This window comes from Eumetopias jubatus, unplaced genomic scaffold (assembly GCF_037043125.1).
Source record: "Eumetopias jubatus isolate StellerSeaLion01/CBP00866 unplaced genomic scaffold, mEumJub1_p1.0 scaffold_10, whole genome shotgun sequence".
Taxonomy (NCBI): Eukaryota; Metazoa; Chordata; class Mammalia; order Carnivora; family Otariidae; genus Eumetopias; species Eumetopias jubatus.
Window position 1 is genome coordinate 125,017,437 of NW_028274816.1, and position 26,183 is coordinate 125,043,619.

General features: G+C 56.2%; 1 protein-coding gene across 2 annotated transcripts; it reads right to left on the reverse strand.

Annotated features, from left to right (window-relative positions):
* Window positions 1-4,317: 4,317 nt before the first annotated feature.
* On the reverse strand, window positions 4,318-26,183 carry SEZ6 (seizure related 6 homolog). 2 transcript variants are annotated; one of them, XM_028109049.2, is made up of 16 exons: window positions 25,544-26,156; window positions 24,934-25,067; window positions 15,893-16,088; window positions 11,656-11,841; window positions 9,056-9,224; window positions 8,756-8,922; window positions 7,969-8,163; window positions 7,580-7,718; window positions 7,272-7,468; window positions 6,505-6,699; window positions 5,932-6,123; window positions 5,628-5,825; window positions 5,085-5,123; window positions 4,715-4,832; window positions 4,528-4,630; window positions 4,318-4,347 (listed from the first exon to the last, which is right to left on the reverse strand). In XM_028109049.2, the coding sequence occupies exons 1-16, from the start codon at window positions 25,983-25,985 to the stop codon at window positions 4,318-4,320; spliced, it is 2,700 nt and encodes an 899-aa protein (XP_027964850.2). In that variant the 5' UTR covers window positions 25,986-26,156. The 2 variants fall into 2 exon arrangements, with proteins under 2 accessions (XP_027964850.2, XP_027964849.2); XM_028109048.2 differs by having other exon boundaries at window positions 4,331-4,363; window positions 25,544-26,183.

A 26,183-nucleotide genomic window follows, 5' to 3' on the forward strand; every position in this document is an offset into this window, starting at 1 on the left:
GGTGAGAGGTTAGGTGAGGTTGTGGTACGTGAGGTGACTGCGGGGAGGGTGATGGGGGGTGGTCCCCGGGCTCCGCCTCTCGCCGCCGCCGCCGTCTGCGTCCCGGCTGCCGCGCACTTGGCGCAAACTTACCGCGAGCGCCCGCAAAGCCACCCGCGCAGGCGCCCCGGGATCGCCGCTCGTCGCGCGCAACCGCAGTGACAGCCGGCGGCCGGGCTCCCGCGCAGCCGCAGTCAGGGGGTACCCCCCAGCGCGCAGCCGCGCTGGCATTCGTCTGGAGCGCCGAAGCCCCGCCTTTCTGCCTTGCGCCAGCGTAGTAAGATAAGAGGGCGGGACCTGAGGTCTCGCGCAGGCGCCTGGGAGAGTTTCTAAGGGTCACAGCGCAGGCGCAGGAACATGGGGGCTCTTCATCCATTGGTGTTTGTGTATAGACCAAGAATACTCTGTTCCTGCGCAGGCGTGTTGAGAATGCTCCCCTCCCGCCCCACAACGCAGCCGCCTTCCGCGCAAGCGTATTGTCACCTGCAGGCCCTAACAAGAATGCTTCTACTTTCGCCATTTTGGTAATGGGATATAGGCTACCACGTCCTTGGAGTCCTCAGGCAAGAACTGGAAGGAGGAAGGTGTGGTGTTGGCTGGAGCGGGTAGGCTGTCGGTGACAGCAGTATTCGTAGGGATATTGTACTGGATCGTTTGTTTCCCAGCGACAGGTGTGGCTGGACTAGGCGCCATGTTGGTAAAGAGAAAAGAAAAGCCATCGCGACGGAAAACTGTTCTTCTGGTATCGGGTTGGATGGCTACTGTTCACACTACCCTCCCTCTCCCGACAGTTAGTTTTAGCCTCAGCATCCCTGCCTTGAGTAATGGTGACACCATGGAGAGTTTCGCTGGCCCATTACTACCCTCTCTTGATCACTGTCCCTGACAACTGCACCAGAGGAAGCCAACAGCGAAGAGTTAGTAACGCTGACAACGCCCAGCTACATGCCTATAGCGGACTTCAACTCCCAGTTTGCAACGCGCAGGAGTTCCAAAGGGCGAACGAGAGCGCATTGCACCCTGGGATCAAGAATCGCGAGGGATCTGGTGGGTTGTGGGAGCCGTAGTTCCGTGGGCATGCTATGCACTGTGTGGTCGGACGGACTCGGGGATGAGAGAGTTGCCTGCCAGGAAGGGATGCTTTTTGAGAGCTGCTGTGCTGTATGCTGGGATTTGTAGTCTGAAGGCCTCACCTCGAATTTTGGGCTTCCCCCACGGCACGCGCCCCTGCCCTTGTTATCGCTTTCAGAGATGGCCAGTTATCTCTTGCCTGACTGTAGGTGAAGAGGTGGAGAAGGGAATAACATCACTGTGCCTGCCACTAGGCATTTAATTGGCATTGTTGCCAGGTACTTGTGTCCTGCTCACCTGTGATCGTTAAGCTGTACTTAGCATTTGCAGAAGGATAAAACCGCAAAGGGGTTAAAGGCCATCTGTGTTAATCGCCTCATTTCCCGATGCATAGAGAGGAGCGGTGACTTGCCTAGTTCACATAGTGAATTTATGGCGGACCTATGAATGAAACAGATTTGATTCCCAGGCCAGGACACTTTCCACTACACCAGGTTAACTGTCTATGAGGAGTTGTTGCTGCTTCTTTTGGGATAGTAAGGAGAATGAGTTAAATAGGGTGGGGATGTCAGTGTGTGGTCTTCGGTTTCTGTTTTTCTGACTTTTCTAATGATCCTCTTGGTGGCTAGGAAGAATGATAAGGTCATGGGCCTTACCTGTCGTGTGTGTGTGTGTGTGTGTGTGTAGGTGTCATGTAGATTGGCCGCTCTCTGCCCTCTACCAGCCTCAGCAAACAAGAAATCCTAGTGGTTATGGACCAGAGAGGCAGGCTTCAGAGAGAGTAGGGCTGAGCTAGTTGCATGAAAGTGGCCAGACCTCATCTCTTCTGAGGTTTTATTTCCTGCCACAGGCCCTCAGAAGTTGGAAGCACATGTGCCCTCTTTCACTGACTTCTTACTACTCAGGACCCAGCTGTGCTGCTATGTCAGCCTGAAAGCATTATGGGGCAGAGAAGTAGTCCATTGGCCTATGCCCAATGAGGAAGGCTTTGCTTTGATCAACATCATCATTTGCAGTGGAGAACAGGAACAGGTGGTGGGCTAACGAGGGAAATAATACTTGGCTCTGTTGACAAGTGCCAGGGGAACTAATCACTGTACACACCTTCCTCTTAGAACTTGGAGGGGAAGGTCAGCCCAGCCGTTAGAAGTTGGAGCCACCTTGGAGAGCTCCAGTCCTGGTTGTTCAAGAGGGGGTTGAGGAGAGCTAGCAGGTGGGATACAGATGTCTTCTGAAGTGACCTCTTGTGGCTAATATAAGCACTGCAGTCTACATGGACTGGAACTTTTCCAGCCTTCAAAGTGGCCTGTGGTGGAGCCAGGAGGTGGGCAGCCATGAGTGATCAGGACCTCTCTGTTGGAAGACTGTGGAAGTAGAACGTGCTGGTGGCTTCCATTATTTCCTTCAGGGATTTTGTCTTCTGGCTTCTGAGTGTCCATAACTCCATTGCCTGTCTCATGCTCTTACTCTGGAGAGCAGCCATGCAGAGCGCATCTCTAAGCACAGATGTGCATGCTGGGGGCCGAAGCTGAGCTCACACTTTCATCTCAGGAGGTGCCTGGGAGCCGTAGGGAAGGGGCATCGGGGCTGCAAGTGACCAAACATGGCAAACTTAAGTAGATCCTTTCCAGCCAACTTCTTCTGGAGCCCCTGGATAGGGCTTTTGCTGAAAGAGGAGCCAGGTCCCTACCCTAAGCTGCATTGCCCCTCCTCCTGATAGTCTGGATATTCCCTGAGGCCAGGATGGACTAGGGCCTCATATTTAGGGGTTCAGTCTCTGATTCTTATTCCAGTTTCCTAAACCTTGCTAGCTGGGGAAGAAGGGGAAGGAGAGAGGCATCAGGCTTCCTGGGCCTTGTCAACAATACAGTGGCATTGAGGAGGGGCTTGGGAGTGTGCCAGCCTGTAGTAGCTGAGCAGTTGGGTTCCTGGGCTTCCACACCCCTGTGGGCCAGCTACTGGGCCTCTTGCTTCACCTACCATCTGTTGCGCTGACCTTGTTGGGACAGTAGTCCCTGAGGCACCTGCATGTAACTTGTTTTGGATGAAATGTGGGAGTGATCAATTGGTGGGTCCAGCATGCCTTCTGGTCTTGAAGTCCACATCCCATTTATTTCCCACCTCCCTTCCCTCCAAGAAAGCACCATCTACCTGGCCATTGCTTGTTTTTTTTTTTTTTCTTTTTCTCCAAAAACACCGTTTTAATAAGGAAACAACAGAAATAAAAGATTGTTCTCTGGCTGGAGCCCAGACCCCATATAATACATTACATGTACAAAGTGGCCTGTAGCCAACTCCTAGGTCTCTCTCTGGGTCTCTAACCCCCCGTTTCATGCCAAATTCCTGGGCCCTTGGACCTCTGCTCCTCTCCAGAATATGCCTGCCCACTCCCCTTATCCCAAAACCCAGTGGCCAGGAAGGGAGACTGCTGGGTGGCTGGGGTTGGGGGAGGGACTAGTGTGAAAGAAGATGTTTGTAAAGCCGGATTGACGTCAGGGGAAGGTCTCCCTCTCCCTAGCATGTAGGGCTGTCTGGGCAGAGTGGGGTATCCTGCTTTGGTGTGGAGCATGAGTGCCTAGGGAAGCCCAACCTGAGCTTGGGGTAGGGTCCCTAAACCCCTTAGGGTCCCTTAGAATTATTGCCTCCAGGAAGCAGAACTGTCCATTCCTGGGGCCTTAGAGAAGGACTAGAGACCTCTCCGAGGGGCTGATGTCATCATGCCAGGACTGCCCAGAGGTCACTGTCAACAGCAGCTTTGGCCACTGGTGATGGCCCTGTGAGGAGCATCCTGGTGCAGTTTCCACCACCATCAAGTTCACCCTGCTGCAGGGTGCCACATGCCAGGCTGGATGGTGGTCAGCCTGGAGAGAGGTGCTCTTCCTCTGCTTGTGAATTCCAGGCTAGAGGTCCAGGGCATGAAGGAAGGTCAGGAGAATGCTGGTTCTTGATGCACGTGCTCCAGCTGTGCTCTGCCCAGAGGAAGATGCTCCCTGACTTGAACCCAAGGAAGGGCCCTGTGTGGGCAGTGGTACTGAGAAAATAGGCCCTGGTGGGCATTGCAGGTGGGGAAGGGCACAACTTCTTGAGGGATTGGTGGCATCTCTTCCCAGATGGTATGTACAGGAGGCGTAGGGACAGCAGGAAGCTGGAAACTCTGCTGCTGGGCTGTGATGCTGGGCTGAGCTGGCTTCTCCAAGCTGCCCCCACCTAGATGGAGACTTCATATTCTTTCGTCTCCTGCAAAGTAAAGAGACTGCTGGGAGTTGGAAACTTGTATAAGGTTTGCCAGCCCATAATCCACCTTCCCAAGGAAAAGGGAAAGAGTGAGAGGGCTTGGAGGGACCCTCAGGGGTACCTGCTCAAGGGAGCCTAGAATTAGGTCCTGGATAGGGTGCAAAGAATGGCGTGGGTACTTACTCCAGTCTCATAAGTTGGATTGTCAAATGCTGATTCCACAGTAATGCGGTCATAGGGGCGGGGTCGTGTCCGGGGCAGCCGCAAGGGGCTTTTCCCCTGGAGCCTGTGGGACAGAGAAGCCTGTGAGTCGAAAGTGCTGGGCAGGAGTGAGTCGGGTATGCAGGGCAGGAAGGGAAACCGGACTCACCTAGAGAAGTAGAGGTACACACCTCCCACCAAGACTGCCATCACCACCAGTGGCAAGAAAATGGCGGCTGCAATGTGGGCGGCATCCAGGGTGCTGGAGGCAGCAGGTGCCTTGGCAACTGAAAACACAGTGGGTAGGATTGGGGCAGAAGTCCCTGTGACCCAGAGCCCATATCTGTCCTCACCTCTGCCCAGGAGAATCCAGGTACCAGCTCCCTCTAGCTAGCTGGGGGCAGGGAAAGGAATTTTTGCTCTGCTGGTCCCGGACCTCTCTCTTTCTCTGCCCTCCCTTCTTGGGGGACCCATGGCCTGGGAGCTGTGAGAGCCAGGGGCAGGGAGACTATTTCCCTGGCCCTCAAAGGGGGGCTCACCATCCAGGCTGCGGCCGCTGTAGAACCCATCCAGAGAGGCTGGAACAAGAGGGGAGGGCCAAGGGCAGAGGTGAGACCAATGGGCCAAACCACTAAGGCAGGGAGTAGACTGATCATGGGAAGGATTTGTCCAAGGGGAGCCCACCCCAGCATTTGTCTTGGTGTCACCAGGTCAGAAGGATCTGGCAGAGACTGGAGAGACTAAGGGTAACATGAAGTGGGTGTGGGCAGGGGGTTCAACACTTGGCATCTTTGCTAGATGCTCTGCTAGAGCAGCCCTGTGGGACAGGCGGGAGTTTTGGCTTTTCTTTTTTTTTTTAAGATTTATTTGAGAGAGAGAGAGCATGAGCAGGAGGGGCAGAGGGAGAGGGAGAGGGAGAGAGAATTGTAAGCAGACTTCACGCTGAGCTCAGAGCCCGACATGGGGCCTGATCCCACAACCCTAAGATCACAACCTGAGCCAAAACCAAGAGTCACTCAACCGACGGTGCCACCCAGGCGCCCCAGGGCAGACAGGAGTTCCGAGGGTGGCAGAACACTCACCAGCCCTACAGATGGGTGGGGGGTCACTCCAATGTGAAGGGTGCCCGGGCACACACTTGATGCTGGCCTGGCCCTTCAGCACATAGCCAGGGGCACATGAGAAGTGGACAGTAGCCCCTGCTGGGTGAAGTCGCTTCTCTGGACTGTGGGCACCATTCTCCGGGGCGCTGAGGCCGTGGCATGGCTTGAGCTGTTGCACTGCAAAGTAGGCAGAGCCCAGTGAGGGCGCCAGGTCCTTAGCCTCCAGAGGTGGCATCTTTTGTCTCCTCTCAGAGGCTTCCCCCTCTACCCATCCGGCACTTACAGAGACACTTGGGGGCCCGGTCGCTCCACTTGGGGCTGCTGGCTTGACGGTCATGGCAGGTGAGGATGGCACTACCAGTCAGTACAAAACCCTGGTCGCAGATATACTGCACGGTGGCCCCCACGGGAAATTTGGGGCTAGATATGAGGCGTCGGCTGTGCTCCACATCCCCAGGGTCATGGCAGGAAGTCACTATGGGAAAGTAGCCCAGGTAGAAGTCAACAAAAGCCAGTCCACCCTGGCTTTGTTCCAAGCCAGCCAATATCTTTCTGACACGTGGCTCTGCTGCCTATTATCTGTCCTTGCCGTTTGGCTGGTGCATCCCTCATTTGTCCCCTTCCAATCCATGAGAATCAACAAACACCATCTCCCGGGGAGGAAATATTTGAAGTGCTTGGTGGATAACCCTTTGAAAAGGTATCATCCCATCTCACAGGTGAGGAAACTGAGGCTACGAGAGCTAGAGGAAGTTCAAGGGCACTAGCTGGTAACAGCTGAAGTCTGGTTCAGAATCGAGGAGAGAGGCTCGTATCTTGCACTAAGGAGGGAAACATGGGGAACAGGTAGACTCACCTCTCTGGCAGGAAGGCAGGTCCTCACTCCAGGTTAGGTCCCACTGGCACATGAGGACACTGGCTCCTACCACCTGGTAGCCAGGGTAGCACTGGTAAGTGACGACCGTGCCATGTACCAGCTCAGGCTGAGACGGGCTCTTCCAGCCGTTGGGGATCTCAGGCAGCTCCGGACATGTGTCATTGCGGGGCACCTCTGGGGGGCACAGGGGCAGCAAGACGGAGGCCCTCAGCCAGCACTGAAGCGACAGTGCTAGCCTTCCTCAGCAAGGACAGGCCCAGCAACGCATTCCTTCCTGCTCAGGGGTCCCTCCTTGCCTGTCCCTGACATCATTCTGTCTCCGAGTTTCCTGGGTTATCATTTCGGCTTTGGCTTTACTTTCAAAAGTGTGTTGGCCGGTTCCCCGGTCCTGAGAGAGAGGGCCAGGTAGGGTCGGCAAATTGTCACTTCCGTTCAAGACGGTCAGAAGATAGAAACAAACCCCTTTCCTTAGTTTCTTATTTTTGTGATGAAGGTCTTCCCGCTGCCTACCCAGATCTCTCTTGCTGCAACGGAAGGCTCCCTTTCCCTGGGCCCTCAGGGAAGATGGAGAATTAGACTGGCTTCCTTCAGCGGAGAGGATACCTGGAGCTTTCCCAGCTTTCCCTTGCTGGATCAGAGCACTCAGGCTCGTTGCCCTGGCCTGTCTGACTCGCCATGCTTTGGGATCCATATTCTGGCATCCTCTTCCCCGGGGCAGCAGGGCAGGGCAGGGGCAACAAGCTCACCAAAGAAGTGGATGACAAAGCCCTGTTGGTAGCCCAGCACCGAGGCCCCGGGGTCTGACTGGAACTGTATGGTGACGTCGGCCATGGAGGTAAAGAGCTTGAAGTGGCCACGGGGCCCCGAGTATTGGCCCAGGACCCGGGCCGTCAGGTCGTCCCCATCATAGAAGGTAAGCACATCACCAGGGCCTATGCGCAGCCTGCGGAGGAGGACTGTCAGGGAGGGCGGGCCTGGGTACTCCAGGGGGGGCTGGGCCAGACATGGCCTCAGAGCTCAGGAGCCGGCTTGGCCTCGCCCAGTGGGCACTCACACTCGGACGTCCAGCAGGACGCGCTTGTCCTCTTCCACGTGCACGCCCCAGATGCAGTCCTGCCCGCGGCTGTAAGGCTCCGGCCAGTTGGGGGAGAGCACCACACCAGCGGAGTCTGTGATCTCCCCACTGCACACAGCTGGAAGGCAGGGGAGGCCCGGGAGGTGCGTCCCCTCCACGTCCCCCCTCCCAGGCTATGTCCTGGGGCTGCCACCTGCCCACAGGAGTGCTGACCCATGGCCGGAAGCCCCCACCTCCTCTTGGCGGGGGGGGGAAGCTTGAATCTCACATGTCACAGGACCGCTGTGCCCCAGGCTCTGCCTCTGGCTCCGGTCCCCCACCCTGCTCCCTGCCCCCCTGGGCGGGCCCATCCACAGGTACCTACTGACCTCGGCAGGCTGGCTCTGTCTCGTTCCACTGGGGGTCGTGGGGGTCAATGCACTCGATGATGATAGAGCCCTGCTCCAAGGTGTAGCCAGGGTCGCAGCTGAACTCCACGGTGGTGCCCACCGGGTAGGAGGGGGCGCTGCTGCTGAAGTTGCCGTATTTGACAAAGGGCTCATAGCAGTGGCCCTGCTGGAAGGCTGCAAACCAGGGGGCCCAGCCCAGCTTAGCCTCAGCCAGGCCAAACGGGGCAGACGTCCTTCTGCCTCCCGCCCCAAGGCCTTTAGCTTCCTGACCACGAATGCATGTCCTAGGCTTGCAGCGGGGGCAGGATGCCCAGAGCACCATACCCTATCATGCTTGGGAGGCAGGCTTGATCACCATTGTATTCCCAGCACCTAGTTTTGTGCTTCATACACACAGGGCGCTCAATAAATGGTTTTTTGGAATGAATGAATGAATGAATGCATGCATGCATGCATGCATGCATGAGTGGTTGTAGAATGTCTCTTGCTGCAATTTTCCTTCTCTAAGGGTTGGGGCTGTTTTTGCTCTTCAAATTCTAGAGGATTCATTTTCTTGGACTAGAGGGCCTGGGTCCAGGCAAGGGTCTCCTGCAAGAACGGGGTAGGAATCCCCAAGGCCAGGAGGGGAGGGTTAGGGAGGGGGTACCTAAGTGTTAGGTGAGCAGGGGCTAAGTTGGAAGGAGCGATGAAGGAGTGGAGGTGGGGGGGTGAGAGGAGAAGCCCTAGGCTTGAGCCCTCCACCCCCGCGAGGCGCTAGCAGGCTCACCCTCGTAGCGCAGGGCCATGCCCGCCGCTGCCCCACTGCTGTCCGTGCTGAGCTCCACGAAGAAGTGTCGGCCGGAGCTGAGCAGCCCCTCGATGGGCAGGTACTCCACCTCGTAGGAGTCATACACTGGAGGGGCCTCCACGTTGTCTCCATTGCGGATGATGAGCCTGGGCCAGGAAAGCAGCAGAGGTGCAGCTGGTCTCACTGCCCTGGCTGGGGTGTGGCCCCCAGGCTTGGGTTCCAACTGCAGCAGAGGCACTAGGCGGCCAGGCCCTCCCGTCCCCCCAGGGCTCCCCTCACCGGTCGTCATCCTCTGCCAGGGAAACCTTCTCGAAGTGCAAGTGCAGCCGCTGGCCTTCCGGGGCCTCAAGCAGCCAGTGGCAGGTGAGATTGTGGCTGTAGTTGCCTGGGAAGCCCGGGGAGACGAGGCGGCCCGTGGTGGCGTTGCGGGTCACTCCACCGCAGGCGGCTGTGAGACAGGGCCAGGACTGTGGGCTGGATTCTGGACCCTAGATCCACTGGATTCTGGACGGCCTACCAAGCCTGCCCGCCCACCCCAGCTCTTGTGTCCTCTGCGCCTGCATGGTCCTGGAGGTCAATCCTTGGCCCCTGGGACCCTGCAGCCCCCGACAGCCCAGTTTCCAGAACCCTAACCTTTCACACCCCTGGGATTATTCACATGCAACTCCTTTGACTGCGGTAGATCTGGCCACGTGGCCCTGGGTAAGTGACTTTCCCTCTCGGCTGACTCCTCTGGGACAATTTCCCCGACTGCCTCCAGGCAGCCCCTTAAAGCCCCTTACCCAGGGGCTCCAACTTTTTGGGTATATCTGCTGCTTCTACCTCCTGCCACTTTCCTAAAACTAAGTTATTGTTTGGATATGTCCCTTCACTAGGACCCCCCTGGGGCGGAGGCCAGGTCTTTTCAGGCCAGGCACAGAGTTGGTATTCAGTGTTTGTTGAATAAAATGAATGAGTGGATGTAAAACAGAGGCAGGACTAGCTCTGGCCTGACAAACATCTGGTGTACCCACCATCCACCTCCAAATCTTATGGCCTCAGCAGACATTGCTAGCCAGGACCTGGCCTCGCTTACTTTCTGAAATAGCCTCACTACCACCGTCGTTCCTGGGCTGACCCCTCTGGCCTGGGACTGTCCTCTTTCCAAGGGGAGGCTGAGTAGCTTACCCAGCCCCATCGCTGAAGATTTCTGGGCCACCAAAGTCCTGGCAGTTGAGTGGGGCCAGAGAAGGGGTTTCAAAGGCAAGAGGAGTCCAAGCAGCACTTTCCTCTCCTGGACACACAGCTCTGGACCCTGCCTGCTTTCAGAGACTGGGCTGCCCTGGCCAGAACACAGCGCCCTTGTCTTGAGATATTCAAGATGGCAGAATATTTTAACTTAATAAGGCTCCTGGGGAGGGGCTTGTGGTGAGTTTCTTCTCCACTTCTCTGCAGAGAGGACAAGACCCAGCTTTCTGCTTGGTCTCAGAACAGAACTGCCCCACGAATGTGATCATGCCTACCCTTCACTTAAATTTGTCTGCGGTTCCCTGTTACCCCTAGGTCATCCAAGCTCAAGGTGGCCTTCAAGCCCTTTATGAAGCCGGCTTTCTCCTGACTCGGCTTCAGCCCCATCCCGCATGCGCTCATCAGGCACGCCTTGTCATGGCCCCACTCCGGCCTGCTTTGTGCATTCCACACCTTTGCATACACTGTCCCAAGAATCCACTCCACTTCCCTGAGCTAACATTCTTGTCGTCCTTCCATGCTCTCTCTCCGGGAAGCTTTCTTTGCCTCCTTCCTCATTTTGGAGCAGCTCTCCCTCCCTTGGATCCCGATCATGCCCTGAATTCACCCCATCACAGCACAGTCTGTACAGAACTTGCTGCATGCTGGGTTCCCCACTTGCCAGAGAGCTCCCAGAGGGCAGAGACTACATCTGACTTATTCACCTCTGCTTGTGCTTAGCACCCAGGAAGAGTTTATAAAATGACATAAGGTTCAAGAGCCCGAGCTATTAAAAGAAAGAAAAAGAAAGAAAGAAAGAAAGAAAGAAAGAAAGAAAGAAAGAAAGAAAGAAAGAAAGAAAAAGAGGAAGAAAGAAAGAAAGAAAAACAAAGAAAGAAAGAAAAAGAAAAAGAAAGGAAAGATGTCCAGGCTGCCTTTCGCACTGCAGATTAAATACTTCATCTTCTTTCTGCCAAGAAGCCCCTCTCCCCTGGTAGCAATCTCAGACTTCCTGATCGTCCAGGCCCAGAACCTGGGACGGTCTCCTTCCGTCTCCTTCCACTTGTCCCCCTTCGCTCATCAGTGTCTCTGGGACCTCTTCCCTCCTCTCTATTCCCAAAGTCACTGTCAAGTTCAGAGTCTCTTGCCTGTCTGGCCTCCTGGCTTCCTGAGGAATAGTTCTGAGGTCCTCCCCAGCTGTTTCCTGAGTCCCTAAACACTGCCTCACCTTGTTGCCTCTGTGTTAACTGCCTGCACTCTTCCCTCCATTAAAATGTCAAACCTTCAATGTCAGTTCCCCCAGGAAGTCTCCTAAAGACCCAACTAAGAATGGTTGCTTCCTCCCTGCCCAAGTCACTTTATGTCTCTTCATTGGTGCTTTTTACTTCCTGCTCTGGAAATTGGTGATCGATGTGCTTCCTTCTTCCCCCATTTCCGGGAATTGTGGGCTCTTTGAGGGCACGGTCCCTGTTTAATTCAGCTCTATATACCCGTGATACCTTGATAACAGGAAAAGCTCAATATGTGAGGTTGGATAAATGCGGTGGAGATATGTGACCATTTTCTGGTTTCCTTATGGAGAGCAAATGAAGGTTCCAGACAGCAACTGAGAGCAAGGATAAGCCCCCCCCCTTACTCCTCTGTTTAGCACCGAGTCCCCTAGAACCACTTACCAATACAGACAGGCTCCTGGAAATCCCAGAAGGGCTGGGTGGCATTGAGACAGGTGAGAAGCCTGGCACCCTTCAGCTGGTAGCCAGTGGCACAGCGGAAGAGGGCGCTGCCTCCTGGGTGGAGGCTGGTGACAGTCACAGCTCCATAAGCAGGACGCTGGGGAAAGTGGCAGCTCAGGAGGTAGGCTACAGAGAGAAAATGGGTAAGTGTGTGTGTGTGTGTGTGTGTGTGTGTGTGTGTGTGTGTGTGTGTTGGGGGCTGAGTCATAGCCAGGGGGCTGAGTCCTGCCACAGCCTGCCTGGAGGTGTCACTCAGGACTGGAGGAGGCATCGGGAATTCCAGGAAAGACTCTGATGCCCTCTCCAGAAGAGGCCAGCGATATTTCCAGCAGCCTGGGCTGGTGAGTGGAGCAAGCGCAGAGCTGGAAGTTAGGAGGCTTGAGTTCTGATCCAAGATTTCTGATGCTTTTGGCAAGTTTTTCAGCCTTTCTGTGTCCCAGTTTCTCATTTGTTAAATGAGGTTCAAAATGCCGGGCTACCTATGGGGTTATTAAGAGAATAAAGGGGGTAGTATTTTATTCAGCTTGGTATCCCTGGAATCCAGCTGAGAGCACATCTTTAAGGAAGGTTTATTGAATGACTTAGAGATGTGAAAGCACTTGAAACAATGACAAGTCTATCCTGATGTAAAGTATTGATACTATTTTTCTTATAGGGGACGGCTATGAATTACACCCAGAACGACTGAAGTCAGACAGTAAAAGCTTTCCCAGTATTCACTGGTAAGGACTGTGGACTTCTTTTAAAAACAGGATGGGGCGAGGGTGGGGAGGTAGGACACGCCTTCCTTGGAAGTTGGGGGAAGGACAAGTTGCCTTGGGAAGCTTCGTAACTCTTGGAATTGTCATACCAAGTATGACCGAATGGTGGCAGCAAATCCCACAAAACAACCTGGAAAGGCCCAGCCCGGAGCCAAGCCCAGGCGATAGCTAAAAATGGGGGTCAGGGATTGGGTCCCAGAGGGGGAAAGAAGGCCGGAGGGGTCAAGGAGAGAGGCAGAGTGAAGGCTTGGGCTACAAAGTCTGAAAACCCGTGAGGGTCGTAAGAGGGATGGGGATTGTCTCGACTGAGGATCTTGGGGTGGAGGGGCCCACCCTTACTGATGGCACCAGGTGGGTGGGAAGAGAGGTCCGGGCAGGTCCAGGCAGGTCCAGAGGTCCTCGGCTAGCCTCTGTGTGATTCGTGTGAATAGAAAAAGAGGTCGCCTCTGGGCAGAACAGGATCCAGAAATGAGTTTCATGATTTCCACCCGTCCTGGCTATCGTCACTGGGTTTGTGAAAAGGGAGAGGATGATTCTTACTCTTCCCTCTCTCATGGCCAATGAGGGGTTACTTGTGATCGGCAGGCACAACAGGGCAGCGCTTAGGGGATGGGTTCTGGGGTCTGACTGCCTGGGTTTGAAGAACACAAGCTCCCCTACTTGCTGTGCCACCTTGGGCAAGTTACCTAACTTCTCTGTGCCTCCGTTTCCTTGTTTACCCACCATTTCGAGTACTGCATCCAGTGTTGTTACATGAGAGGTTAACTGAGAGGACATATGCGTAATTCCTGGCACAGAACAAATACCAAATGTCCCAGCCTGCTGTTACTGTTCGTAATCTCGATTGATAAAAGCACCTCACATCTGCAGGCACCTTCCAGCTTCTAAAATGCCTTCACACTCTTATTTGAGGTCTACAACATGCTTGGGAGGAAGGAAGGCAAGGTATGGGTTATTAACTAATTTCCCAATAAGGAAAACTGAGGTTCAGAGAGACTGGGGGACTTGCCCTGATCACACAGCCAGTAAGTGGTAGAGAGGGCGCTTGAAGCTCCTGGCTCTAGAGCCCATTGCTTTCCATCTCCTCTCTCCCACCTGCTTCCCCCGGTGAAGTAGAAACCAGGGGTCAGGAGTCAGAGGAACCCATGAGTGATAGGCAAGGCTGCCCTGGGTGGTTGGTGAGGGTGGCCCCCTCACAATGACCTGGGGAGAGACCCCCGGCCAGAACGGGATAGGGAAAAGAGTGTGGGGGCACCCCAACCAGAGTGCAGGGAGGGGGGTGACACCCAGACAGGTCTAGGTCATGAGCCAGATGTCCTTATATCTTTCCTGTGGTTCTTATCACAACTCTGGGAAGGAAGGTCCCCCATTTCATAGATTAGGAAACTGGGCTGGGATGAGGTGAAAGCAGGAGGTCGGGGGCAGATGAGGAAGCCCCCGGACTCCATAGTGGCCACTTCCCAGGAGGAGCGTCCTCCTGTTACCATGACTACTGTTCCCAGGGAGCCTGTATGACTGCAATCTGTTGAGCTATTTTCTCTCTGGCGTCTGTTTCTGGGGCCAAGTCCAGTGCCAGGAATGCTCAGGAGGGAGGAGGGGCATGCCTGGCAGGGCCCTCTGCCTCCTCACACTGCCTGAGGCCGTGGGAGGGGAGTTGGAGCCCAGTTCTGCAGATGAGGCCCTTGTGGGGGCCCATCCTTGTGATCTCCAACATTATCTTGGATAGCTCAGGCAGTGATGTGGGTACTAGTCCCCTCGCCCCCTCTTCTGGCACCCTTTTTCTCCAGCCCCGGGAGACACGCGTGTGAGCACATGCTCCTCCTGTTCCCATCTCTGGGATCAGGGCTAATTACAGCCTATAATTAGGGGAATTACGCTCATTAAGGAAAGAGCTGATCATTGACAAAAACTGGGCCGAGGAGGGAGGGCTTCTGGGAGCTGAGCAGAAGGCAGGGCTGGGCCAGCTCTCCCAGCCCCTCCTCGGGGTCTGTACCCTTCGCTGGGCCTCCAGCTCACTGCCTTTCAGCCACCTTTGTCTGGCCCAACAGAGAGACGGTCCAGGGTTTTGTGCAAGGGAATTTGCGGCGAGAAGGTTACCGTGCCGTGAAATTATGCCCGCTGCTAGGGAGGATTGATGAGCCATTAGGGAGGCTGGCCGGGCCGCCTAGATGCTCACCCTTGTCTCAGCTGGCCCCCTACCTCTGCCAAGCCCCTGGCCAGCCCCTGCCCACCGCCAGGCTCCCTGCTGCCACGCCAGACTGTGCTCCCAGTTTGGGTGGAGAGGCTAGGGATGGGCAAGTGCTTCTTAGGTGGGTTCCAAGCATCCCCATCTCCAGCTCCTGTCCTCCTCCCTGGGCTGTGGACCTGGCAGGGCTGCAGAATCGGTCCCTGACAATGCAGGGCAATGCCATAATTGTTCACACCAATTATTTCCCCATTAGCACTCGCCAGTCTGAACTGGTTACCCTGTCAAGAAGACTTTGCCTGGGGGAAGGGGGCCAGGAGAGATGCTGATGGAAGAGGGGCAGAGGCAAACCCCCTTTCCTCCCTTTCCCATCCTGCCAGCTCTTTAATACTTGTTTCTGGTTCCTTCACGGAACACGCTGAGTTCACGGAACGTGCTAAGTGTTAAGCATTTCACATTGAACCCTTTTGTTTAATCTTCCTCATGACTTTATGGAGTAGGCATATTGGTCACATGGTACAGCAGTGGAAAAGGAGGGTTAGAGAGGTCCAGTGACCTGTCCAAGGTCAACAGCCAAAGGGAAGGAGATTAAGACACAGATCTGCCCATCTCCTGAGTCTGTGATTTTCCCATTGTATCTTGCCACTCCCCTATTTCCAGAGGCGTTCTGAGCTGACTGGGGCATGAGCCTGGTCTAGGGTGGGTGAGGCGGTTCAGGAAGGCCAGATTGGTTGCTAAGGACCTCCAGATGGTCACTATCAAGCCCCTTTCACCTTGACCCCTTTGCATTTTGAAGAGAGGGCTTCTATTGTTATTGCCTATTTCAGTGTCTGCCTCCCCTAGAGATTCTGAATTCCTTGAGGTCAAGGACTTGGAGGGTTCGTCCTGATATTGCCAGTGTCCAGCACAGCGTGGCAAAGAGCAGATACCTAGGAAGAGTTGACTGGATGAATGAATGAATGAGTGAATGAGTAAGTGGCAATGGGCACCCCTAGGGCTAGCTGGTTCTGTGTCAGGCCCCCTTCACAAACAGTTCTCTAGAGGGTAGTAGGTGGAGGAGGGAAGGTTCTGGAGGTGTCAGATGTGCAATAATCACCTTTAGTTGTACCGAGCGTCACTGGGCACCTGGGCCTGCCCTCCTGACTCCCCACCCCACACCTATAATAGCACCAGAGATCCCCAGGAGGGCACCCAGTCTGGGCTGGTTCTTCCCTCAGCTGCCCAGGCCTACCTTGGTAGTGGAAATGGAAGGTGCCAGGCCCAGCAGGTGGTGGTATGCTCTGGAACCTCAGTGCCGCTTGGTGGGTGGGGCTACGGATGACTTGGCCCCTCAGTAAGAAAGACTGGTTGGCCAGGGGCAGCGGGTCAGGCCCCCCCAGGCCCTCCACAGTCACTGTCTCCCCCTCTCGGAGGCTGATGTTCTGGACCTGCCATGGGATAGACAGTGCAAAGCGGAGCAGTCAGGCTCCTTCCTGCTGACTGAGCCCTGCCGCCCACAGACTCCCTGGGGCCCCAGGCATGGCCCATCCTCAGGGCCGCTTGGCCACTGGAGCCTCCAGGCTCTGAGCTGGGCACTTGAGCACAGGAAGAGCTCATTTCACTTTCCCAGTAACCCTGAGAGAGGGGATCTGAAGTTCATATCCAAGGTCACATAGAGATTATTAGCAGAACTGGAATTTGTACGCATGTCTTTCGGTCTCCAAAGCTTTTCAGTGACACCAGGACACCAGCTGCTTCCTGTCCCTTCACTTCTCTGGGCTCAGTTTTCTCATCTGTAAAGTAGGCATGGAGTAGGTGTGTCGAACTAGAGGGTGTCCAAGGGCCTGGCCAGCCATGTGAGGTCTTTTAAGCATCAGACCCACGTGCCCAGCTTCCCCTGGACGCCCCCTGTTGGATGCCTCACAGGCATCCCACCCCCAGCCTGCCTCATACTGAGCCACTCTCCCCGCCCGCCTCCACCAGCAGCTTCCCTTTCCATCCACCTGCATGCGCAAGTTCAAAACTGGCATCTTGCCTCCTCCCTTACACCCCACGGCCAATCAGTCATTCAGTCCGGTCTCCTGGACCCAGATCTTTTTACTACTCTTCATCCCCCCTGCCACTTCCCAGCGTCTCGGTACTATTGTTCACCTGGAGTGCTGCAGCAGCCTCCTGGCTGGCCTCCCTGCCTCCAGGGCTTCACCCACTCCTCCCTCCTCATAAATACTTTCTGAACTGCACCCAGCTAACAGCCCCAACCTGTGGTCGACCATCCGAACATAGCGCTGCCCCGCTGAAATCCTTTGGTGGTGCTCCACTGAGCCCTCAAAGCCCCCACGATCTGGTCCAGACACACTGCTCTGGCCCTCAGGGCCCTGCCCACCTTGGCCTCTGCTGACTGCTCAGCCAGCCTCACTTGCCCACACTGCACTCAGAGGCTACACTTGACCTCCAGGCCTCTGGCCATTTGCATATGCAGGAAAAGCCCTCTCCTCCTGCCGTTCTGGTGAAGCTGGTCATTCTTTCAGATCCCAGGACCACCACCCTTAGCCTCCCAAGCCAGGCTAGTCGGTTCTTTTGCCTTAAGCCCTCCCCACCTGTCCTCTCTGTCCTTCTCCATTGAAGCCCAGGGGGGCATTTGGGGTCACAACGCCCTCTTCAATGGCCAATCACAATAAAGATATGTGGAGAGGGGCGCCCGGGTGGCTCAGTCATTGAGTGTCTGCCTTCGGCTCAGGTCGTGGTCCCAGGGTCCTGGGATCGAGCCCCGCATCATTGGGCTCCCTGCTCCGCGGGAAGCCTGCCTCTCCCTCTCCCGCTCCCCCTGCTTATGTTCCCTCTCTCGCTGTGTCTCTCTCTGTCAAATAAATAAAGAAAATATTTAAAAAAATAAAAAATAAATAAAGATATGTGGAGAGAGAGAATGCGTGGACCCCTGGAAGTACATTCTTTGCCAGATTTCTGTGAGCTGAGGAGCACAGAAGATGGATACTGAGCCCAGGCGGGTTGGAGGAGACAGCCGCGCTCTGGGCCCCTGAGACCCTGGGTGCTGACAACAGATGTGCCCCGGGGACTTCTCTGCCCGGGAGAAAAGACCCAGTGGGTCTTTGGAGCCCAAAAGAAGCCTCGAGGCAGGATGCTAGGCCAGCAGTGTTGGCTCCCTGTGAGGAGCCTCCCTTATAGGGCACGTTCGGGTGGAGGCTGCCTGACCATCTGCTGGGGACACACTCCTCAGGGAATTCCTGCCGCAGGCAGACGCTGGATGAGGTCCCTTCAAACTTGGAGATTCTACGATTCTAGAGTTGGGCAAACAAGGCTCACACACGTGGAATCTGTAATTATCGAGAGATGCCAGGCAGCATGTAATTCTGCCTTAAGTGGCACTGAATGCATGCAGCGGGAATCCTGGGGCGGGGGGAGGAGTGGCTCAGGGAGAGCTGGAGCAGGTGGGTCTGAGAGGGCCTTAGCAGGACCGGGAGGAGGAGGAGGAGCAGGGAGGGAGGACATCCCCGCGGGGAAGTGACTAAGGAGGCAAAAGCAGAGTAGAGATGCACTTAGCGTTTTTCCTAGTTGCCGTAAATATCCTTTGACCTATAGCTTCCAGCCTGTGACCCCACTGCTCTGTCACCTGCAGTGACAACACAGCAATAACAATCAGCATTCATGGAGCACCTACAGCGCGTCAAGTCCTGTTCTGTTTACAGGCATTATTTCCTCCCCGCCACACTTCTGTAAGGCATGTGGTAAAATCCCCATAAGCAAACAGAGGCTCAGAGAGGCTAAGGAACTGGCAAGAGGTCACCAAGGTGTCAAGTAGCAGAATCTTGCCTTGCTGGAGGGAAAGGCAACTCCTTCCCTCCCAACCTCCTGCAGCTGTCACCTGCAGACAGACATCCAGACATCTGGATGTTTATTCCCAGACCCCAGGCCCACCAGCTTTAGCCGTGGGGGTTCGGTCAGACCGGGCTTTTTCCAAGAGGTTGAGATTTATGTTCCGGCCTGGAAAGCTGGGGAAACTGGGAGCTGAGGCTTATGGTCCCCTCCAGCTAGCCTGGCCTCCAGCCCAGCCTGATGGTGAGGGCTGCCATGAGAGCATGGAATGCAGTGGGCCTGGGTGGCCCGGGGCTCACATCCAGAAGGTACCCTGTTCTCAGCTAGAGGCTGTCTGTGCAGCTCTAGTCCCCTGGGTTTCAAGCACCCACCTGCCGGCCTGCTGCAGTGGCTGCAATGTAATTTGTCACTTGTTTGAGGGCCAGGCCTGACAGGGGCCAGACAGGGCTGAGTGTTGGACAAGGAGGGTGATGAAGTCCTGATGCAATTCGCAGGCATCCGAAGAGCCTGGGAGACAGATTGAAATGTCAGCTCTGCTCACAAGGGCTGTCTTCCCACACCCCTAGCCTGTGACAAGGGGTGGGGGAGCTGGGGGCCGGGTAGGGGGAAGCTAGAGCAGAAGGAGGTGAGGACAATTCCCACAGGACCCTGGGCTGTCTAGCACTGCCCGGCTTCCAGCCGACCATGAGGTCAGTTCAAGGAAGGAAATATAACCACTTTGAGGGGGCTGACTCCTTCCTGAATGGGAGGTGGGGAGGAGTTAGGTTGCCCTCTGCCAGCCCCCCAGGCCATCAGACTCGACTGGCCTGTCTGCCCCCATCCGAGCCGCCAGTCGGGTCTCCAGAACATGCCCTAATGGTGTGACTCATAGGTGGGATGGTGCCATAATCCCCCGAGTAAAACCCTGCACGGGCAGATGAGCTCAAGGATCACTCCAGTGTGTGAGCCTCGCCCCCAGAAGATGGCGACCGGGCCTGTGTTAGAGGACACACATGGGTGTTGGTGACCAGGAGAGTGTAGGGGAGCAGGGCCTGTCCCTCAAACACATGGCATGGCACACGTGGGCCCTCATTCCCACGTTCTCCCCCACATACGTGTGCCTCCTCACACGTGCTCCCTCATTCGCATGCTCCACAAAATCCACGTGCTCGCCCACACCCACGTGCTCCCCAACTCCCCACGTGCTCCCCCACACCCACGTGCTCCCCCCACCTCCACGTGCTCCCCCCACCCGTGTGCTCCCCCCACCTCCACGTGCTCCCCCCACCTCCACGTGCTCCCCCACACCCATGTGCTCCCCCCACCTCCACGTGCTCCCCCCCACCCGTGTGCTCCCCCACTCCCCACAGCAGTAGAATCACAACTTTTCCCATGAGACTCTTTATCGTTTTCAAAGCACTTTCACACCCATTATCCTTTCAGATCTCACAAAATCTCAGTAAGGGAGGCAAAGCAGATTGTATTTACTTTCGCTCTACAGATAAGGGAAACTTGCCATCAGAAAAGTTGAGAGTTCCTCTCTGTGTCACACGGTACATCCAAAGCAAAGCCAGGATTCTGGACCAGGACCCCCAATTGCTGGCCTAGTGCTTTATCTTCATGCATAGCATCCCAGGCCCTGCCCCCAGGCTGGAGGAATTCCAGGTGGGCATCTTATAGGAGCAGGCAGGGCTGAGCTGAGGAAAGGGATTGGGGTAGAGCCCCCAGCAGTCCCCAAATGCACTGCCTCTTCAGATTCACCACACCTGGGCCAATCTCCTGGGTCAGGGGAAGAAGAGGGGCTCTTGAGTCCTGGAATCAACTTCCGGCTCCATCATTGACTAGTTGAAAGGTCCTTGGGAAAGTCACATGACTTTTTGAACCCCAGTTTTCGTGTGTGGAATGGCATGGTCGTACCCACTGGATAGGGTTGTAAGGATTAAGTTAGATCCCACCTGTAAGGGGCTCAGCACAGCTGAACAGTCTTCTTCCCCTTTCTTGGGGAGACCTGGGCTCTACCTTGGTAAGACTAATGCTTTTGCCATGGTGCTAGCTGGCTGTCGACCCACCTTAGCCTCAGCTCTTTCAGGGCTCTGCCTAGGAGGCACTGTCCCTGGGAGCCACCCTCTCTCTGGGCCAGGTTCTACAGCTGGTAGGAGCAGAAAGCAGGGTCAAGAGCTTGAGGGGCCACGGCCCAGTCTGGCCTATGAGGGAGCTTCCTGAACCCAGGAGAGGAGACACGCTCAGAAGGACTGGCTGGGAGTGCCCTTCTGCATCATCTGGATCATCTCCTTTTACAGAGAAGGAAACAGTTCCAGAGAAGGCCAGGGGCTTTGCCAGTCACCAAGAGACAGGCTGCAGAGGCAGGCTGGAAGCCCAGTCCCACAGGACAGCCTCTATGCCTGTCCACAAGCCCTTATGGGACAGAGTCTACTTTACAGGTAGGGAGAGGGGTCTAAATGTGTGGGGCCAGACCTGCCTGCACCTCTGTAATTCCTCTCAGACGAGCCCTCCAGGAGCCAGAAAAGAGGAGGTTGCCCAGAAATCTCACCCCGTTGACCCACCACCCTACTGGTGTCCCCATCAGGCCTGTTCCTGGTGTTGTGGCTATCAACCTGGCAGCCGGCCTCTGGCGTGGGAGAGCTGTGTTCCAATGGGGCCACCTGGGGCACTAGGGTAGGGACTATGGGCAGCTGTGCCAAGCTCCAGATGGTACAGGGAGCAGCCAAACCAAGATGGAGACTGGCAGTGGGAAGGCTCTTGGAATGCCAAGTGCAATGAGAGGCACATGCCAGGCCCATTTGAAAGGCCTGGAGCCCTCAGGGGAGAACGGCTGCCTGAAGCAGGGATGGCACCCACATGGGCCAGGCGGCTTGTGCCCACCCATCCTGAAGGGGCTTTTCTAGACCTCTCAAGGGAGCCTAGCCCAGTGCCTGACCCCAGCTGAGACAGGCAAACCTCCTCTGATGACAGAGGACCTGAGCGGGCTTCTTCCCTGTGGGCAGCTCGGACCCTCGGCCTCAGCGCACAAATCACTGCAACAACCTGAAGGGAGGAGGGGGCAGGGGAAGAAGCAGGTTATGAGGGGCTGGAGTCCAAGACACGGAGAGCTGGGGAGTTAGGGGTTCTGAAACCCATGAACCTGTTCCTCATGAAAAGGGGCCCCAGACTTTAGCTGGAGCTGTGGTCACATTACATGGCAGGGGCTCAGCATGGTGTCAGGGAGGTGATTTGTGGGTTCTTCACATGCTCCTCTCCTCCCATGGTTTCTCCCCCCCCCCCCCCCCCCGGATTCTGTCCCTTCCACCCACCCTGCACCGTCCCTGTGAATTCGCAGAGGGGCAGGCAGGGGCTCACCCACAATGGAGGGAAGCCACAAGCCTTTCCCCAAGTCTGAAAGAGCCAGGGCAGGCACCTTCTTGGCCTTCCAGCCGCCTCACCCATTCCATCCCCCACTGCCCAGGGCAGACAAGTGCTGCTTTCAGGCCCAGCCTCTGGCAAGAGTGCGATCCGGAAGGCCCTAGGCTCACCTCCCGCTCCTGGGCAATAAAAGTCACCCGTCCCATCCTGCCCTGGCAACCGTCAACGGCCAGTCCGCCTTAGCCACCGCTTCCCAGTCCAGGCGTGTCAGCTGACCTCTCCTTTGTCAGGCCCCAGAGCAGGTATCACGGCCTCCGGAAGGCCCCCCTCCGACCCTCCAGGCTGGTGAAGTGCGCCCCATCCCGGCATTCCCACTCCATCCCAACGACGCTGAGCGTTCTTTGGTCAGTGCTAAGGACTTCCGTCTCCCCCAGGAACTGTGTCCAGCTCCTGGCACAGAGCCTGCCACGTGGTAAGTGCTCCATTTATATTTGCAGAGCAAATTCATTCATCAAAAGGCACTAGTTAACGGTTAACTGAGTGACCTTGGGCAGTTCCCTTTCTTTGCTGGCCTCAGTTTTCCCAACTCTCCGTGGATAGTGGTCTGCAGTACCAGTGATTCAGGTCCCCAAGTGACCTGGGTGGTGTGGCCAGGAGGCCCAGTAGGGGCAGGGGTTGCAGATCCAGCCCCGGAAGGAGATGAACCGTAACCCTTGCTTCAGCCCTGGCTGATGCTGTCCCTCCCCGTCGCCGGCCCTTCCTGCCTTGGCCTCAGACTCTAACTCAGGCCATCAGGGCCAACAGGAGCCCCCAAGGACACGGTGGTGGGGTAGAGGGGGGCGCTAGCTTCTGCCTGCCACATTTCCAGACGGCAGTCCAGGACTGTGGCAGGTCTTCATCTCAAGGTTGCCTGGTAACAGTTTTTGCATTCTGATGAAAAAAAAAATGTGGCAGCACCAGACAACAGACACAGGGCTTGTAAGAGGGGGGTGGGCATCCAGGGTGGGGCTGGTGCCTGGGGCCAGGGCCGGAGCAGGCAGAGCCAGCATCTTGCCCCACTGTGGTGAGTACCAGGACTGGGCCCAGCCTGGCCCGGTGTGCTTCGGTGGGTTTCGGTGGGAATGGTGGGGAGGCAGGGGCAGCCAGCTCAGGCCTGCAGGAGGGACCCCACCCTGGCATCTGCCCCTTCCCACCCCCTTCCCCACACCTGCAGCTGGCGCCTTCCACCCGGTGAGCCACAGCCGGTGCCACCTCTCATTAGGTGATGATTTTACATTAATTACCTTAATTAAGCAGCACTGAGTGCTAATGCCTCGGGGTGGGGGGGTGGCTGCTCCTAATTACCCTCCCCACCAGCCCAGAGCGAGGGGTCCAGGGCTTGGCAGAACAGGAGCAAACAGTCACAGAAGGAAGGGGAGGGGCCCACCCGTGGTGGGAGAAGGACCCCCTCCTCTGGGCCTGGCTCAGAGACCTGGCCTCGACATCCCCAGGACAGGTGTAGCTGGCTCCGGGCCCAGAACCAGGGGCTTTGGGATGGGTGGGGAACAGGCCGAGAGCTGGGAGCAGCCAACACTGCCCTGTTTCCCGGACTCCTCCTCTGCCCCCTTCCCTCTGCTCACCAGTCACCTGCCTGATGGCCTCAGCTAGGCCGAATGCCTGCCCCTACCTCCATTCTGTCTCCAGACTCAGGCTACCGTCACCTCCTTCCTTCTTGCCTCCATCCATTTGTGCATTCATTTAGCCAGTCCACGGAGACCCCATTCTGGGCCTTGTGCTCCAGGGTACCCCTCAAGGAGCTCACAGTCTAGCTAGGGATGTGGCTGGCTATTAACAAACTCGTACGATGGGGCATCAGGAGAGAAGTCACAGAGAAAGTGACACCAAGAGTCCCAGGAAGGGATAGTGGGATGAGTCTTCTGGGCAGAGGGACCAGCACATACAGTTGGGGCTTGTGGGGAAAGTGGGCTCGGCCCATCCAGTTAGCTGCAAGCTGCTCAATGCCAAGTGGGGGATGAGGGGTTTGGGGGGGGAGATTATGAGGGAGGGAGTGGCTAGACGCGGGCCAGAGGGACTGGCCTTGGTTCAGAGGCTTCTGGGGAGACGTGGAGGGGAGGACTGATTTCATATGGGAAAAATGACTGCAGTGGAGGGGCGCCTGGCTGGCTCAGTCTGTAGAACGTGCAACTCTTGATCTCGGGTCATGAGTTCAAGTCCCATGTTGGGCAGAAGAGCTTACTTAAATTAAATTAAATCAAATTAAATTAAAGTAAAATAATTAAAAAAAAGGGACTAAGGTGGAGACAGAGGATAGTGGGGGCAAGCAAGACTCAGGGAAGAGAGAGAGAGAGAAGGGCCAAGTTGGCCTCCCCGTGCACCGCTCCAGGCGCCATCCACATTGCACGGTGGTAGCCCTGCGCCATGTTTCTGAAGGGTTAGGGTGTCCATCTCTGAGGTCAGGAGTGGTGTGGCAAGTGGGTTTGGGGGAGCAAAAGGGAAGAGTTGGCTTTGAGGCACGTGGAGGGGGAAGAGGCTGTGGGACATCCATGAGGACCTGCAGGCTCAGGGTTGAGAATTAAGAGAGAGTCTTAATCCCAAGGGAGGGATGAGATGGCCCAGGGAGGCAGGGGGCAGGAGACGGGGGCTGTGGGTCTGACTTGCCCACCAGATGGTTCTCTCTGATGGTGCACCATGTCTGTCTTCCTCAACTCTATAGCCCAGGAGCCAGCACAGGGCCTGGCCCACAGGAGCTGCTCAGGGAGTATTTGCTGAAGGAATGAGTGAGTGAATAATTCAGTCAATGAGGCCCCTGGCTCTTTCAGGCCCAACCACGAAGCCCTGCATTCTTGCTCCCCAGCCACATAAATTCAGACACTCACACACTCCCCTGCTCATCCAAGAGTAGAGCCCTCCTCAAGCTCTCCTGAGCTCCTGATCAAGCCCCTGGGAACAGTAGCTCTTCACTCCCTGGTGCGTAAGGCAGAAGCTGGCCAAGTTTTAGGCCCAGCCCTGGCTCTAGGCCAACTGATGCCCCTGAGCATCCCCACGTCTCCCAGTAGCCAGCACCTTTCTGGAAAAATAACACACTAGCTCCAGCTTTGTCCCTATGGGAACCAGGTCTCTTACCTTGATTTCTACACCGTAGCCAGGGTAGACGGAAATGTAGTAGAAACAGTCCAGGCCGACATCAGTAGGCGAGCTGGGGGCCATGGGGGAGTCCAGAGAGCCCTCCGGGCCTGAGAAATTCCAGCTACAAGGGCCTGGGAGGCAGGAGGAAATACAAGGCTAAGCCCAGCTCTGGTGATGTTGGTTCAACTAAGGCTGACTGGTATGTGTGTGTGTGTGTGTGTGTGTGTGTGTGTGTGTGTGTGTGTGTGGTGAAACCCAGCTCTTGGGGTGTCTATTTCCCTGTTGAAAGAAGAGGACCATCTTTTCCTGAGCACCTACTAGGTGCATTCTTATCTCAGTTGTCACAATGGCTCAATGAGGCGGGTCCTACCACCATTTTACAGATGAGGCTCGGAGAGGTTCAGCAAAATTCCTAGGGTCTGTTATCATTGCTTCCAATCGGGATTTGAACCCAGGCCATCCAGTTCCCACCCACCTGCCTCCTGCAGGCTGGCCCTTGGTGCCAAAGGGCAAGGCAGGCTGGCACAGTGACGGGGCAGAGGACTATAGGGGCTCCGTGGTTCCCCCATCCCCCATTTCCAGATCTGCAAGCCAGCAGGGAGCTGACCTGGTGGCTGGACGGTGGTGATGGTGGTAGTGATGATGGTGGTGGTGGTCTCCTCATCGTCCCCTGATGCTGTAGAGGTCGTGATGGCTCCCTCCGTCCCGAGCCCCAGGGTCTGGGACCTGACCTCTGGAGCCCATGGCCTGCCCATATCTCCAGGACCCTCTTGGGTCGGAGTCCATGCTCTGCTAGGGGGTGTGGTACTGGGCCTTTCCCCGGGGCCTGGGCTGGGCACGGGAGGTAGGGGGGCTGCGATATGAAGCACAGGGGGCTCTGACTCCAGGCTCCAAGGTCTTTCTCTGGCCTGGGGCTGAGTGGGTGCTGCAGCCATGGCTGGAGTGGGGCTGGTGAAGACAGGACGGCTGTCCTGGTTGGCCAGGCGGGGAAGGGCACTCGGGGTGAATGGTGTCGGTGGGTCAGGCTGGAAGGGCAGTGCTGGCCTCATCGCCTCCTCGCCGCCTTCCAGGCCTTCTTGTAAGAATTCCTCGAGTAGTGGGTGGTGGTTGAGCAGCTTCAGGGTAGGGGCTGTGGTGACGAAGTGGACGCCCCGTTCTGGCTGCTCTGGTGTGGGGGCCACTGTCAGCTCCCCATCCGTCTCCTCGATGCCTGGGGCCTGCCCTTCCCTCGTGGGTGGGGCCTCTGG